Source organism: Schistocerca americana, chromosome 7, assembly GCF_021461395.2.
Source record: "Schistocerca americana isolate TAMUIC-IGC-003095 chromosome 7, iqSchAmer2.1, whole genome shotgun sequence".
Lineage (NCBI taxonomy): Eukaryota > Metazoa > Arthropoda > Insecta > Orthoptera > Acrididae > Schistocerca > Schistocerca americana.
In genome coordinates, this window is record NC_060125.1 from 147281238 (window position 1) to 147299427 (window position 18190).

Consider the following 18190-nt stretch of genomic DNA (forward strand, 5'->3'; position numbering starts at 1 on the left):
TTGATCTTAGAGCATTTGACGGCAAATTGAAGCGAGTTTCTTGCTTGAACTGGCTACACGTATGTTCATTCAATCGTTCAAAAGCTTTAATAATACCACCACATTTTGGGGTGGCGACTTCTCGGATAACTTCAGAAGTAGTGAATTTTGAGCATCTCATTCTATAATAACGGCGGATTCACAGGCCGTCAGGTGATAACGTTGGTTCGTAAGTATCATCTAGGCGCATTATATATAGTAAGGAGGACTGCTTTGCTTCTGAACGCCTCCCGTTTTCCGTCAGAAGCTGTGCGGGGATTGAAATAGTCAGCTTCGATGCAGTGTCGTTGTTCACAAAGGTTCAGATTTCAGCTTTGTTTGAACATTTCTTCACCTTTACATATCTTTTATTCCACAACGAATTTTATGAACAGACTGACGGTGTCGCCATGGGTAATCCTTTGTCGACCTTTGTGGGCAACTGCTTTATGGAGGACTTCGAGGAAGAGGCGCTGAAATCTGCTAGCTTGAAGCCCACAGTATTTTGGAGGTATGTTGATGATACGTTCGTAGAGTGACCCCATGGTGAAGATAAATTAAAAGAATTTTTAAATCATCTGAATTCCATCCATAGACAAATTCAGTTCAAAATGAAAATCAAAAAAGAAGCATGCCTTCAATTTTTAGATGTTTTGGTATGACGCAAAGATGATGGCACTTTGGGACATGCTGTATATCGGAAACCGACCAGTAAAGATTTCCATTTGCTTGCAAATAGCTGCTACCATCCTTCGCAGGCAATGAGTATTCTCATAACTCTGGTACACAGAGTACACGTCATTTCTGACGAGGTCTAGAGAACGAGCTTCTACATTTGAGAAGAGGATTGAAGCCAACGGATATTCTCCACAGAAGATATGTAAGAGACACGAATGAAACCAACAGTGGGCACAAGGAATGCTGGACAAGACAAGGAAAGTTTTAAATCCATGACTTTTCTAACATACATGGGTAGCCTATCGTCAAAAATCGGACTGATCCTCAGAAAATACAAAGTGAAAATGATTTTTCACCCTCCGCCAAAGACAGCAACACTCCTGGATTCCGTTAAAGATGATTTGGTGCGTCGGAAGCCAGGCGCTTACAAGATTCCTTTCGAGTATGGCCGTTCATACATCGGACAAATGACCCGTAAGTGCATGAAGCATGCTCGGAGCACCGCAGGTACACCTGGCTCTTACAACCTAATAAATCGGCGGTGATAGCACTGTATTAACATTGGGCATTGAATGGTGTACGATAACGTCAAAAGTTTAGCTTCGACTACATCTTTCTGCGACTCAACAGTGAAAGAAGCAATTGAAGTTCCGTTGGCAACGAATTTAATTAATAGATATAGCGGCTTCAGCATGGGCAATTCATGAAATCCGGCACTTTCTGTAATAAACTCACAAAGCTGTTGCAACGGTGCAGCTCGCAGTGATACATTGATACCACTGTGCGCAGCCATAGATCTGATTTCATGCATGTGTTGTACCTCTTTGCCGCCGATCAACGTCCCTGGCACCTTGCATACCTGTGGCCGCATGCGTAGTAACGCGTTCCGCAGGTTCAAATACACGTTGCAAGTGCCGGAGCGTCAGTCACCTCGCCTCACTCTGAAGATGGCTGGACGGTATACAGCCGAAATATCAGAAGATAAAGTGAAATTTATGCGGCTGCACGCCCGAAATTTTATGGAACAGAAAAATTGCCAGTAATTCGACGCGCATATCGCCGAAGTGGCGTCAAATCGAGAGACTTGCACCCGGCGAACGGTCTTCCCGACGGGAGGGCCTCGTCACACGACATTTAAATTTTACCAGTAATGCTATGGAACAATGAATCGGTCCGTTATAAAAGAGTCTTTCCTCAGAACTACTGAAAAAATTATCCGAAAGATAAGACATAGAAAGTGCTAGGCCCAGAATGTAACTGCCACAAAATTACTCATACATCTACACAATTTCTGGATACAACTTCTTCTGTTGACTCTCTCTGGACAGAAGTGGAAGACAGAGGCCAGTTTCACCAAGAAAAAGATTAAAGAATAGGTCGAATGTGAAGTGGTTCAGTACCTAGGGACAATACGTCGTGCAAACTGCCCGGAAATGTGTAACGGTTTGAATGAAGTGGTAAGAAGGCAGTGGTACCAACCTAAGACTGTTGCCCATTTGTATGTAGTAATATGACCTATTTTGAAAATGGTATCGGTTTATAGCCTCTTCGTTAAAACCCTTCATTTATTTATGCCAACTTATTTGTTTAACTTTTTTGTTCGTGTATTGTAAAATTATATAACTTGCTTTGTTTTACGCAAAACAATATCTTAATATATTATAATAAAATCTAGACCATAAGGCTGCTCTAATAACAAAGTGATACACTGTACTATTTCCAGCTCCTACGGCTAACCTTCGAGTTTTGGAGCAAGTTATGACATGTTTGACGCTAACGCTCGCTTCGAAGAAAGGAAGAAATATAGACTATAGTCCTAATTTCCGTCGACGAAGTGGTCTTAAAAAGGAGTACAAGCTCATATAAGACAAAAATATGGGAGAAAGTCTACTGTACCGTTTTTGAAGGAACAAGATCAACATAAGCCTTAATCAACTAACGGAAACCGCAAAAAAACTGAACCCGGTTGTTTGTATAGGACTTTGAAATCTTCTTCTACGGAATTTGATGACCTAATCACTGTTCCACCTGGCTTAATGTTGACTGAGAGATATGTGAGGTCACTGTAATATCTGAAGAAAGCGATTTACAGGATATGATAAGACAGCAGTCGTTAGATCAGTTACTAAGATAGCTGATACCTCTGGGAACTCCACAATGTAATCTCACGACTGTTGACTCTTTTCTGAACGTCGAGTGGCAATCGAAAATTAGAAGACGTCATTCATGAGCAACTGTAGTCTGAGAGGATCGTTACTTCTTCCTCACAGCACGTCGTATCAGTTGGGAAAAGAAACGAAGGGTGAACAGTGTCAGCCCAAATCGCCCTCAATCGTCCAGACGAAAATTACAGTTATGTATATGGTTTGTATCCCATTAACAACGCAATAATGTGTAGAGTGAATGTCTTTGATGGTCATGGTTTACTGCTAACTCAGACAACCCAGACGGTTATATCTACATAGATCGAGAAACACTAACTTACCGTGTATTTGTGTGTTGTATATGTCCATTATCGTGAAGTCATGCGTGTGGTGTAGGCAGGAATCAGCAGAGGTAGATGAAAGGCTCTCCGAGTCATTAGAAATGATTCTTTAATGTGTGTGGGATTACAATGTAAAAAAGTCTCGATAATTAGTACTCAGTTAAGGTGGCAGGCAATTATAAACCTGAAATCAGGTAATGTGATAGAGGCAAGAAGCAGCGGCGCTAACAACGTGTTTGCGAGATGTTCCCCGGCACAGAGAAAATGTTGCTAATAGAAGACACCTACCCGTCATCGAAATTAATCCGCATTGCACCTGGTCACGAATCGAAAGCACCTCAAAACTGCTAACAAGGAAACAAAGTGGTCATGTATGTGACTGGACTATTAAGACCATTATGTAAGCATGTCTTGTAATGCACGAGGTGTGACAAAGGTAGAATGGTACAGTACGTACTGCAATACGAGAATAAGCATGTTACAGATAGGGAAAGAATATTGTATGATGTGTTGAGCATGGTACCTGTATCTCAGGAACTGACCACTTGATATGGAACTGTATTCATCAGGGAAACTGACAAAAGTGGGAGAGAGGATCTAGAGGACATTGTGTGGACAGCAAAGGCAAAGGAGGCAGAAACCGACAACACAGAGTAGAAATGTAATTGAAGATGGGGGGGGGGGGGGGGGGGGGGGCTGGAGGGAACGAGGAGGAATCACATACAGGTATTACGGCAGAATGGCAATAGACGGAACCTCAGTAAGCCTAGAAAGTTTATGTCGGTGCCTTGATGATATCGAAGGAAAACAAATGCAGTGATGGCCTGCAAAACTGATAAGTAAATTGGACACCATAAAAACAAACAATTCCTTCATGACATTCATTCGAAAAAACAATTTCCATTTTCAATAGGCCTGTCAGAGATGGGAATAAACAAAAGCTGTTTGTCTTGTATGTCATTCCTTGTATCACTTAAGAATGTAAGACGCTATAAAATGCTAAATTTGGTGGGAAAATAAGTTTCGACGAGAGCAAATATCACATCATAGAATCAGTACATAGAGTACGTAGGAGATGAGGGAGCACGAGTGTCCCTGAGGGTTTTCACAGGGTTACTAGACTCTTTCGTTGATACCGGCACGAGATGTTCAGATATGAAGTAGCTAGTACAAAAATATTAAGATGCAAGATTAATGTACTGGTGTAATATTAATTTAAAAAAATCTGTGTCCCCAGCAGATTTTCCATATCCAATCATTTATTCAGATTAGTTGCTCGTAAAGCTTAGCGTCAGAGAGAGGGAGAGAGAGAGGCATGCCAGACCATGACCGAATCCGTTGCTACAGAGAGCGTTAATGTGTTCCACCGCCAAGCTGGATGTGATTTCTCGACAGTTTTCTTCTAGAATACCTTTCAGATGAGAGTATACCCAGAAATACAGTGCACAAGATTGACAGAGACATGGTGCACGTAGCTTAAATGCCTTAGAAAGCCTAACAACTTTTATTGTAACTGACGTTTGAAAGCACCTAAAACGGCACTCAGCCATAGATTTAAAATAAAGAATGAAGTGTCATCCTGCACACCATTCTCTGACACAGCTACACCTGGTGTGGACTCTGATTAACAGATGTATTAGTATTTGTCTGACCATCATCTAGAGCGTGTTATAAATTTTTCAGAAACCATTTGGTCCCAGAGTATTTTACTTAGCTATCCACAACAACCCAAGCCGCCTAATTAAAACTCAGAAATATCTTGCACTAACAGTCGATCAAAAATTAAGATGAAACTCTCGTCTGCCGATGCTAAAAAAGAAATAAAAACCCAAAACAGACTGGCACTACTAACCGACGAACATGGGTATTATATATAGAACCCTCAACCGTCACAACCTTACCTATGCTAATGTAGCATCAGCTTCCACTCCTCCCAAGACTTATTGGTTCAATCAGATCCTGGAGCGGCATGTACTCCGCCTCGTATCTTTTACAGCCCATAAAGTTCCCATGCCTCCTGAAACAACAGAACACCTTCGCCTCTTCTATAAGTTTGAGTCCCAACATCCTGCCGTCCCTCACATCCATGAAAGCTCTGGTTTACTGCTGCACCTCTATCAACACATCCCACCTTTCCCTTCATCAGCAAACACTCCATGACCCTTCCCAGCATAACTCAGTCGCCTTTCCTTCTCAGACGAAGAACTCATCCCTGAAACCTACCATTCCCTTCAACCACAACCTACCATACCCATCCCAAATGAAGTCTAGAACAAACCCTATGCTTGTCTAGTTCACATCCCACACACATTGAAAACATGAGTTCCTTCACACACAGACACCCCACATCCTTTACCATATAACATCATCTCCAGTGCTTTCTACATCACAATCCCTAGCCTCAGTTCAGAGGAACCTCATCATATCATCTTCATAATAAAAAGATTGTACATCACAACATCATCATTCTGTCATAAACACCCTTCCTTTAAACTCTTAAATTAGTGTACTGGGTGATCAAAAAGTCAGTATAAATTTGAAATCTGAATAAATCACGGAATAATGTAGATAGAGAGGTACAAATTGACACACATGCTTGGAATGACATGGGGCTTTATTAGAATCAAAAAAATACAAACGTTCAAAAAATGTCCGAGAGATGGCGCTTCATATGATCAGAATAGCTATAATTAGCATAACAAAGTAAGATAAAGCAAAGATGATGTTCTTTACAGGAAATGCTCAATATGTCCACCATCATTCCTCAACAATAGCTGTAGTCGAGGAATAATGTTGTGAACAGCACTGTAAAGCATGTCCGAAGTTACGGTGAGGCATTGGCGTCGGATGTTGTCTTTCAGCATCCCTAGAGATGTCGGTCGATCACGATGCACTTGCGACCAGGTAACCCCAAAGCCAATAATCGCACGGACTGAGGTCTGGGGACCTGGGAGGCCAAGCATGACGAAAGTGGCGGCTGAGCACACTATCATCACCAAACGACGCGCGCAAGAGATCTTTCACGAGTCTAGCAATATGGGGTGGAGGGCTATCCTGCATAAACATGGTACGTTCCAACAGGTGTTTATCAGCCAGGCTGGGGATGATGCGATTCTGTAACATATCGGCGTACCTCTCACCCGTCACGGTACCAGTTTTGCTGTCCAGCGCCATCTGTCGGACATTTTGTGAACTTTGTTTTTTTTTTTTGTTCTAATAAAACCCCATGTCATTCCAAGCATGTGTGTCAATTTTTACCTATCTACGTTATTCTGTGGTTTATTAAGTTTTCAAATTTATACTGACTTTTTGGTCACCCTGTATATTAATTCCGACACTGTCCATCTTAAATGCTAGAGGAGCAATTCTGGAGATAAGTGTTCTGGTTGTTTAGCATATACAACAGACACATGTGAGGACTTAATCTACAGCTACACGTTTCCTTAGTCAAGCTCCTTCATCTCGCTGCCTGTGTTCTACTCATCACACACTCACTTAAAAAAGCACAAAACAGAAGTAAAATCAAAGCAATTAAAGATATTTGGACATCAGGTCCTCGAGTTACTTTAAAGCAAAAGCCCAAAAGTAATAATCACACTTCGTTTTTGGATCTTTAGGTAAGGCATATAAAATCTTTAGAAAGCGAACAGCAACAGATCTGATTGTTAACGAGTCATGCCACCAGCATATTTATGAAGAAGTGGCCTTCAGAATTTTAGTAAACAGAGCCATTAGTGTACCAGTGAGCTCAGCAGATTAACTGAATTAAACGCTATTAAACATGCTGCAGTAACCAGTGGATATGATATAAGTATCGTGAACCGACTTATCTACAGGAGGAGAGGAACGAGCTAAGTATAAAATGATCGTTGCTGTACCATGTAATCGAAAAATATCAGAAAAATTTGTGAACATATTTAAAACATTCAATGTCCAGTAGGCATTCAGAGTGAAAAAAAATTCTATGTAGTTTAAAGCATGAGATTGGGAGCAAGATAAGTGAATCAGAACAAATGGTTGTATATCAAATAGAGTGTACATCCTGTAACACGAAATATATAGGGCAGGCGGGAACATAATTTACGATTAGGCATAGAGAGTACTACGACGCATTCAGACTGGGCTGACAGCCTAACTTATACCCTACTAATAGGTTTTATGCAATCCGCATCATCTTCAAATACCACATGCAATGTTTTCATATTCTCTCACTCACTAGGTGCAAAATATTAGTACTACACAAAAAACGAACAGGACATTTATATAGTAAATTTAATACCGTTAAATTTTGTACTGGGATACATTTTCACAAAAGAATCAAAAAATAATCAACCTAATAAAGATTTTGGACACAAAGTTCTTGTCTTATTTTAAAATAAAGAAGCCGTAGTTTTCGAATTATTCAAGAAATACGTGCAAAAGTGACCTTATAACGCGTTTTTCTTTAATAACTCGAAAGCCGTGGCCTCGAGCTAAAACGTATCACAGTACAAACTCTAACAACGTTAAATTTCCTACAGAAAAGTCCTATTCATATTGTTTTCTGTATGGACAACAGTTTGTGCGTAATGAGCAAGACAGTATGAGATTTTTGCAATTGGTATTAGAAGGCGTTGTGGGCTGCATAAAACCCAGCGGAAAGGGCAGCTGAATCCCACCGTGTATGAGGATTTAGAGGTGATGCACTTAAAGAAAAAGAGGAAATAACTTCTTCTAATTGAAAAACTCAAAACTGCAATTCACCAGATAGATTTGATAATGTACAAACAGAAGAGAACAGTAACGCTCTCTTCCGCAGGTTTATTGATCTTTTTTGAGATCAGCGGTAATATGATAGGCCTATATGTAAGCAATTTGAATATACAGGGTGGTCCATTGATAGTGAACAGGCCAAATATCTCAAGAAGTAAGCATCGAACGAAAAAAATACAAAGACGAAACTCGTGTAGCTTGATGGGGGAAACCAGATGGGGGTATGGTTGCCCCGCTATATGGCGCTGCCATAGATCAAACGGATATCAGCTTCGTTTTTTTAAATAAGAACCCCCATTTTTTATTACATATTCGTGTAGTACGTAAAGAATTATGAATGTTTTAGTTGGACCACTTTTTCCGCTTTGTGATAAATGGCGCTGTAATAGTCGCAAACCCGTAAGTACGTGGTATCACGTAACATCCCGCCAGTGCGGACGGTATTTGCTTCTTGATACATTACCCGTGTTAAAATGGACCGTTTAACAATTGCGAAAAAGGTCGATATCGTGTTAATGCATGGCTATTGTGATCAAAAAGCCCAACGGACGTGTGCTATGCATGCTGCTCGGTATCCTGGACGACATCATCCAAGTGTCCGGACCGTTCGCCGGATAGTTACGTTATTTAAGGAAACAGGAAATGTTCAGCCACTTGTGAAACAAAACCACGACCTGCAACAAATGATGCCCAAGTAGGTGTTCTAGCTGCTGTCGTGGCTAATCCGCACATCAGTAGCAGACAAACTACGCGAGAATCGGGAGTCTCTAAAACGTCGGTGTTGAGAACGCTACATAAACATCGATTGCACCCGTACCATATTTCTATGCACCAGGAATTGCATGGCGATGACTTTGAAAATCGTGTACAGTTCTGCCACTTGGCACAAGAGAAATTATGGGACGGTGACAGATTTTTTGCACGCGTTCTATTTAGCGACGAAGCGTCATTCACCAACAGCGGTAACGTAAACCGGCATAATATGCACTATTGGGCGACGGAAAATCCACGATGGCTGCGACAAGTGGAACATCAGCGACCTTGGCGGGTTAATGTATGGTGCTGCATTATGGGAGGAAGGATTATTGCCCCCATTTTATCGATGGCAATCTAAATGGTGCAATGTATGCTGATTTTCTACGTAATGTTCTACCGATGTTACTACAAGATGTTTCACTGCATGACAGAATGGCGATGTACTTCCAACATGATGGATGTCCGCCACATAGCTCGCGTGCGTTGAAGCGGTATTGAATAGCATATTTCATGACAGGTGGATTGGTCGTCGAAGCACCATGGCCCGCACGTTCACCAGATCTGACGTCTCCTGATTTCTTTCTGGGGGGAAAGTTGAAGGATATTGGCTATCGTGATCCACCGACAACGCCTGACAACATGCGTCAACGCATTGTCAATGCATATGCGAACATTACGGAAAGCGAACTACTCGCTATTGAGAGGAATGTCGTTACACGTATAGCCAAATGGATTGAGGTTGACGGAGATAATTTTGAGCATTTATTGCATTAATGTGGTATTTACAGGTAATCACGCTGTAACATCATGCGTTCTCAGAAATGATAAGTTCACAAAGGTACATGTATCATATTGAAACAACCGAAATAAAATGTTCGAACGTACCTACGTTCTGTATTTTAATTTACAAAACCTGTTACCAACTGTTCGTCTAAAATTGTGAGTCATATGTTTGTGACTATTACAGCGCCATCTATCACAAAGAGGAAAAAGTGGTCCAACTAAAACATTCATACTTCTTTACGTACTGGAAGAATATGTAATAAAAAATGGGGTTCCTATTTTGGAAAACGCAGTTGTTATCCGTTTGACCTACGGCAGCGCCATCCAGCGGGCCAACCATAGCGCCACCTGGTTTTTCCCTTCAAGCTAGACGAGTTTCGTTCTTTGTAGTTTTTTCGTTTGACGCTTATTTCGTGAGATATTTGGCCCAGTCACAATCAATGGACCACCCTGTATACGTCTGCCCCCGTCAGAGGTTCGAGACCTCCCTCGGGCATGGGTGTGTGTGTTGTCCTTAGCGTAAGTTAGTTTAAGTTAGAGTAAGTAGTACTTAAGCCTAGGGACTGATGACCTCAGCAGTTTGGTCCCATAGTCCTTACAACAAATTTCCAAATTTGAATATATACTATTGGTATGTTGTTTTCTTCAAGTCCTCTGAGATTTCTCTGGAATACAGTGGGATGATTGATGACTCAGTGGAGTTACTTGGCCAGTGCATGTATAGGAGCGAGTGTGACTTACATCAGATGTAACTGGTGTTACAATTATATGAAAGGAGGACGTTGTTGGTTAACGGCCGGTAGAATAGAGAAGCGAAACAAAGGATCAGCTGTTGCCAATTTTAAAATAAGACAAGAAATTTATGTCCGAAATCTTTATTTGTTTTTGTTTTGATTATTTTGTGATTCTTAAGAGCTTTTGTGTGAAGGGTAGAATACAAATACCCAGATGACTTGAGCGTAACTGTGGATTACATTCCTTATATTTGTGGGTCGTAAGCTAAATAACGATAACTATTGTATGTAAAGCTTTAGATTGTGGATAATACCCCTTACATTTTTGTGCTGTAGGCTAAATAATGATGACGGTTGTATGTGAAATTTTAAAATTGTACAATAAAGGTCATAAGGCAGCAAATTAGGCGATGTCTGCCCACATGTACGAGGGACACTCCAAAATAAATGCACACTATTTTTTTTAATCCATCTTTTATTCTACATGTTTGAAAGTTTTGCAGTGTGTAGATACATCCTTTAGGAATAATATTTTCATTTCTCCATATAATTTCCATCCCTCTCAACTGCCTTACGCCATCTTGGAACCAGCGCCTGTATACCCGCACGGTAAAATTCTGGACTAACCTGTTGGAGGCACTGTTCGGCAGCGTGCACAAGGGAGTCATCATCTTCAAACCTTTTTCCACGAAGGGAGTCTTTCAGTTTCCCAAAGAGATGATAGTCACATGGAGCAAGGTCAGGACTGTAAGGCGGGTGTTTCAGTGTTGTCCATCCGATTTTTGTGATCGCTTCCAAGGTTTTTTGACTGACATGTGATCGTGCATTGTCGTGCAACAGCAAAACATCCTGCTTTTGCCGATGTGGTCGAACACGACTCAGTCGAGCTTGAAGTTCCTTCAGTATCGTCACATATGCATCAGAATTTATGGTGGTTCCACTTGGCATGATGTCCTTCGGAATCGAAAAACCCCATAGCCATAACTTTTCCAGCAGAAGTGTGGTTTTGAATTTTTTTTTCTTGGGTGAATTTGCGTGATGCCTCTCCATTGATTGCCTCTTCGTCTCTGGTGAAAAATGATGGAGTCATGTTTCATCACCTGTCACAATTTTTCCAAGGAATTCATCTCCACCATTCTCGTACTGTTCCAAAAGTTCGCTGCATACCGTTTTTCTTGTTTCTTTGTGAGCCACTGTCAACTTCCTGGGAAGCCACCCGGCACAAACCCTGTTTTAACGCCAACACTTTCAGTATTCTGCAAACACTTCCTTCCCCTATCCCAACGTAGCGTGACAATTCGTTCACTGTGCTGCATCTGTCAGCAGTTACCAATTCGTTAACTCTCCGCATATTGTCTGGAGTGTGTGCAGTACGAGACCTGCCGCTGCGAGGACAATCCTCAATATTGCCGTGCCCACTTTCATCACGTAAACTGCTTACCCACCGACTAACTGTACTGCGATCGACAGCAGGATCTCCATACACCTTTTCAACCTTTTGTGGAGGTTTCCCACTGTCTCGTATTCACAGCACAGGAATTCTATGAAAGCACGTTGTTTCTGACGAACGTAAGTGTAGCAGCCATTTTGAAGACATGCTGTGACGGCGCCACTCTCGGGAACAGGTTGAACTAAGTTTGAAAACAAACGGGAAACTTTCACACATGCAGAATGAAAACTGTATTTTTACAAAAATAGTGTGCATTTCTTTTGGAGTTACCCTCGTAGTAAGGGAATATAAAAAACATTTAAATAATAATAATAGCAATAATAATAATAATGAAAAATATATGTCTGTCACATTGTAATACCACAGCTCGACGGATCGGAGGGAGGTGCAGCAGTAATGGTGTATCTCCATGGGGGTGCACTCACCAGCGGTTCTGGAGATTCGACTGTCTACGGTCCTGATTTCTTCCTCGAAGTGGACGGTATCGTATTCGTCACCCTCAACTACAGACTCGGCGCAATAGGTAAGTACTTATGAAACATTTCTTACGTCATGCAGTTTAACTTAGTTTCAATATTCAACGATCATTGCGCGTTGGGTGTGTTTCCTTCAAAATTTCGCAAGCAAGAATCCCCATGTCTTCGTATATTTTCACTTTATTCAAAATATGGAGAATATTGATACTCACATCCATCCTTCAAAATATTGATTTTCACTAGCTGCGACATAGTCGTTTAATATAAACAGTGATCCAGGTACTGTCAAATGTTTTTTTATTCCAGCCTTTGATCACAATATTAAGTCCTTCGACAATGACCGGTTTTAGGCAGTAATGCCCATCTTCATTACTACATGTTGTACAACAGATCTGAAGATGGTCATTACTGACTGAAACCGGTCATCGTCATCGTCGAAGGACTTCATATAGTGATCAAAGACTGGAATAAAAAATATTTGTACTGATTTTCTTTAGTTGGATAGGGCTCAAATTATGCCTTATTAATACACTCCTGGAAATTGAAATAAGAACACCGTGAATTCATTGTCCCAGGAAGGGGAGACTTTATTGACACATTCCTGGGGTCAGATACATCACATGATCACACTGACAGAACCACAGGCACATAGACACAGGCAACAGAGCATGCACAATGTCGGCACTAGTACAGTGTATATCCACCTTTCGCAGCAATGCAGGCTGCTATTCTCCCATGGAGACGATCGTAGAGATGCTGGATGTAGTCCTGTGGAACGGATTGCCATGCCATTTCCACCTGGCGCCTCAGTTGGACCAGCGTTCATGCTGGACGTGCAGACCGCGTGAGACGACGCTTCATCCAGTCCCACACATGCTCAATGGGGGACAGATCCGGAGATCTTGCTGGCCAGGGTAGTTGACTTACACCTTCTAGAGCACGTTGGGTGGCACGGGATACATGCGGACGTGCATTGTCCTGTTGGAACAGCAAGTTCCCTTGCCGGTCTAGGAATGGTAGAACGATGGGTTCGATGACGGTTTGGATGTACCGTGCACTATTCAGTGTCCCCTCGACGATCACCAGTGGTGTACGGCCAGTGTAGGAGATCGCTCCCCACACCATGATGCCTGGTGTTGGCCCTGTGTGCCTCGGTCGTATGCAGTCCTGATTGTGGCGCTCACCTGCACGGCGCCAAACACGCATACGACCATCATTGGCACCAAGGCAGAAGCGATTCTCATCGCTGAAGACGACACGTCTCCATTCGTCCCTCCATTCACGCCTGTCGCGACACCACTGGAGGCGGGCTGCACGATGTTGGGGCGTGAACGGAAGACGGCCTAACGGTGTGCGGGACCGTAGCCCAGCTTCATGGAGACGGTTGCGAATGGTCCTCGCCGATACCCCAGGAGCAACAGTGTCCCTAATTTGCTGGGGAGTGGCGGTGCGGTCCCCTACGGCACTGCGTAGGATCCTACGGTCTTGGCGTGCATCCGTGCGTCGCTGCGGTCCGGTCCCAGGTTGACGGGCACGTGCACCTTCCGCCGACCACTGGCGACAACATCGATGTACTGTGGAGACCTCACGCCCCACGTGTTGAGCAATTCGGCGGTACGTCCACCCGGCCTCCCGCATGCCCACTATACGCCCTCGCTCAAAGTCCGTCAACTGCACATACGGTTCACGTCCACGCTGTCGCGGCATGCTACCAGTGTTAAAGACTGCGATGGAGCTCCGTATGCCACGGCAAACTGGCTGACACTGACGGCGGCGGTGCACAAATGCTGCGCAGCTAGCGCCATTCGACGGCCAACACCGCGGTTCCTGGTGTGTCCGCTGTGCCGTGCGTGTGATCATTGCTTGTACAGCCCTCTCGCAGTGTCCGGAGCAAGTATGGTTGGTCTGACACACCGGTGTCAATGTGTTCTTTTTTCCATTTCCAGGAGTGTATTTCTTGTTGTCACTGTATGTTTTATATACCTGATGTTCAGTTGCTTGAGCAAGGGGTATATCTACAATCTACATCCACATCTTTCCTCCACAAGCCAATTTACTATCTTTCCCGCCTTTCATGTCCCATTCACGGACGATGTATGGAAAAATGACTCTCAGTAAAACTCCGAATAACATCTAATTTCTCTGATTTTCTTGTCAGTATCCCATCGCAAGACGTATGTGGGAAATGTAATGTGTTGAGCGATCCGTCTTGCGACGTACGCACTCGGAACTTCAACAGTAAACCTCTCTGCGATGCACAGCATACCTCTTGCAACGTATGCCATTGGAGTTTGTTGAGCATCCCATACCGCTCTCCAACCGACTAAATGATCCCGTATCAAAACATGCCGCTCTTCGTTGGAACTTCTCGTCTATTGAAACTACTCGGTAAGACAACCAGACTGATTAACAGAACAGAAGAATTCCAATGAACGTTTTATCAACCACTTCTTCCACGGGTGAATTACATTCGCTTAAGATCCTCCCAATGAATCTCAATCTGGTATCTGATTCTCCTTCTGTCTATTTGGCCACTCCACATGTTCTGGATGGTTACTTTTGCGACGTAGTAAATTTGGCGCCAGTAGCGTAACCGAACAGTAGTGGATCTCTGCACCTATTTATGAACAATACCTTGCATGTTTTTCCGTTCAGGCTCCACTGGCGATCCCTGCGCTTAACTTCGATCCTCGCTACGGACTTCTGGCGTTACAACCTTCCTATAAACAACGGCATCGTTCGCGAGTATCCTCATAAAGCTTCGAATGTTATCCACTAGATCATTAACATTAACTTCTGTAAGCAGTCCTATAACTCTCCCTCGTGATACTACCTTTGAGGTATCTGTTGAACCGTTTAGCATACTCGTAACGTGGTACAGATCCGATACCTGGTGATCTACTGGAACTGGAAGCTCCGTATAAGATCATGCGAATTTAAGACAGTTTCATGCAATGAATAACGTCTTCTTAAATCAAAATTGGTAAGAATTGATCTATATTAACGATGATGAGACAATCTGAGTAGCCATCTTAGATTGTGTGCAGATGATCCTGTCATTTACCGTCTTGTAAAGTCATCAGATCATCAAAACTACTTGCAAAATGATTTAGATAAGATATCTGTATGGTGCGAAAAGTGGCAATTGACCCTGAATAAGGAAAAGTGTGAAGTTATTCACATGCGCACTAAAAGAAATCAGCTAAATTTCGATTACGCGATAAGTCACACAAATTTGAAGGCTAAATACTTAGGGATTACAATTACAAATAACCTAAATTGGAAGGATCACATAGATAATATTGTGGGTGGACCAAACCAAAGACTGCGGTTCATTGGCAGAGCACTTAGAAGGTGCAACAGGTCTACTAAAGAGACTGCTTACACTATGCTTGACCGCCCTATTCTGGAGTACTGCTGTGCTGTGTGGGATCCGCATCGGGTGGGATTGACGGATGACATCGCAAAAGTACAAAGAAAGGCAGCTCATTTTGTGTTATCGCGAAATAGGGAGATAATGTCACAGACATGATACGTGAATTGGAATGGCAATCATTAAAACAAAAGCGTTTTTCGTTGCAACGGAATCTTCTCATGAAATTTCAATCACCAGTTTTCTCGTCCGAGCCGGCCGAAGTGGCCGTGCGGTTAAAGGCGCTGCAGTCTGGAACCGCAGGACCGCTACGGTCGCAGGTTCGAATCCTGCCTCGGGCATGGATGTTTGTGATGTCCTTAGGTTAGTTAGGTTTAACTAGTTCTAAGTTCTAGGGGACTAATGACCTCAGCAGTTGAGTCCCATAGTGCTCAGAGCCATTTGAACCATTTTTCTCGTCCGATTGCGAACACATTCTATTGGAACCCACCTACACAGGGAGAAATGATCATCACGATAAAATAAGAGAAATCAGGGCTCGCACAGAAAAATTTAAGTGCTCGTTTTTCCCGCGTGCCGTGCAACGGTAGAGAGACAGCTTGAAGGTGGTTTTTTGAACCCTCTGCCAGGCACTTTTTGTGGATAGCAGAGTAATCACGTAGATGTAGATGTAGATGAGTTGTGCATGAAAGTACGGGTACCACACATCACATGGATATACAGCGTGAACATTAATAAAACCTAAACCCCCGGGAACGGATTCCTGACTGTAAATGTAGGAAGAAATGTCTTATGGACATGTACCGGAAACGCATCGTTGCCACCGTTGATGGCACTGACGAATGACAGTTCCTCTGACCGAATGCCGTGTGTTCCTCGCCTGTTGGAGGTGATAGGGATAGTAGCGATTGTCACGCGGGATATGCGTAATCGTACTTTGGTTTGCACTATGTTGACTGGCCACTCGCCTGGACCTTCTTCTATTGTTATTCTCAGTATTCTGTAGAACCCAGTCCTCCAGATCTTGTGTACACACTTTCTGCAGACTACTGGCACGACTGTCTGTCTGAAAGAGCCCCTGATCACACTTCTTCTTCTTCTTTTGCTGGTGCCTTCTCCCGCGGTTTCGCAGGGTCGGCACGGTTAGGAACGGATTTGGCAAGGTTAGTTTTAAGGGGTGGCCAGATGCCCTTCCTGCCGCCACCCCGTACCTCCCGGGCCAGAATTAGAGTACTCCAGCTATCTGCATCTAGTGTAATCCATGGAATAATGCGAACGTGTTCAGATGTCTGCGAGTCATGTAACTGAGGCGGAACGTGGGGACCAGCCCGGTATTCACCTAGCGGGATGTGGAAAACCGCCTAAAAACCATATCCTGGCTGACGGCTGCCCGACACACCGGCGGACGTCGGTAATCCGCCGGGCCGCCTACTCGAGTCCAGGAAGCAGCGCGTGTCTGTGAGAGCAGTTTCTTTCTTTTTTTTTCTTTTTTTTTTTTTAGCTTAAAGTACGCTGCGACGATCACACTGCCTGTAACAGACAAGGAACCCTGACCACTTTGTCTGAGGAACTGTCATTCGTCAGCGCCATCCATCGTGGCAACGGTGCATTTCCAGGCACGTGTTCATAGGACATTTTCCCTCTATTTCCAGTCAGGAATCCGTCCCTGCAGTTTGTCGGTTTTAATAACCTTATTGGTCTCCCTCTACGATTTTTACCCTCCGCGTTGCCCCCCAATACTAAATTGGTGATCCCTTGATGCCTCAGAATATGCCCTACCAATCGATCCCTTCTCCTAGTCAAGTTGTGCCACAGATTCCTCTTCTCACCAATTCTATTCAATATCTCCTCATTAGTTACGTGATCTACCCTTATAAACTTCAGCATTCTTCTGTAGCACCACATTTCGAAAGTTTCTGTTCTCTTCTTGTCTAAACTATTTATTGTCCATGTTTCACTTCCATACATGGCTACACTCCACACAAATACATTCAGAAAAGACTTCCTGACACCTAAATCTATACTCGATGTTAACAAATTTCTCGTCTTCAGAAACGCCTTCCTTGCCATTGCCAGTCTACATCTGATATCCTCTCTACTTGGACAATTTATTTTGCTCCCCAAGTAGCAAACCTCATTTACTACCTTAAGCGCCTCATTTCCTAATCTAATACCCTCAGCATCACCAGATTTAATTCGATTACATTCCATTTTCCTCGTTTTGTTTTTGTTGATGTTCATCTTATATTCTCCTTTCAAGACACTGTCCATTCCGTGCAGCTGCTCTTCCAGGTTCTTTGCTGTCTCCGACAAATTACAATGTCATCGGCGAACCTCAAAGTTTTAATTTCTTATCTTAAGGCTCATGAAATATTTTCCGGATCAGTTTCATTTAGCATATTTTGTACGTAATCCTCCTTCCTTAATCAGAGAAGTAGTCCCGATCGTATGTTCCTCGACTTCTCAGAACAACCGCTACTACTGTGTAGTCCCTATCGTATGTTCCTCGACTTCTCAGAACAACCGCTACTATTGTATACTACACACTGATCAGCCAGAACATTACGACCACCTATCTTGATATGGATACCAGCAGCGACGAGTCGAAACATGGAAGCAATGAGGCCTTGTTAGGTCAGCGGAGGGAGTTGGCACCACATCTGCACATACAAGTCACCTACTTCT

The 18190-nt window shown here is 43.1% G+C and overlaps 1 protein-coding gene across 2 annotated transcripts in view; it reads left to right on the plus strand.

Moving 5' to 3' along the window:
• Positions 1-18190, plus strand: part of LOC124622630 (esterase E4-like) — a 156892-nt gene that overhangs the window by 40677 nt on the left and 98025 nt on the right. For both annotated transcript variants that reach the window (XM_047148406.1, XM_047148407.1), the window contains exon 4: positions 12023-12179. In XM_047148406.1, the coding sequence (XP_047004362.1) occupies positions 12023-12179 (157 nt within the window). The remainder of the gene's footprint in view (positions 1-12022; positions 12180-18190) is intronic.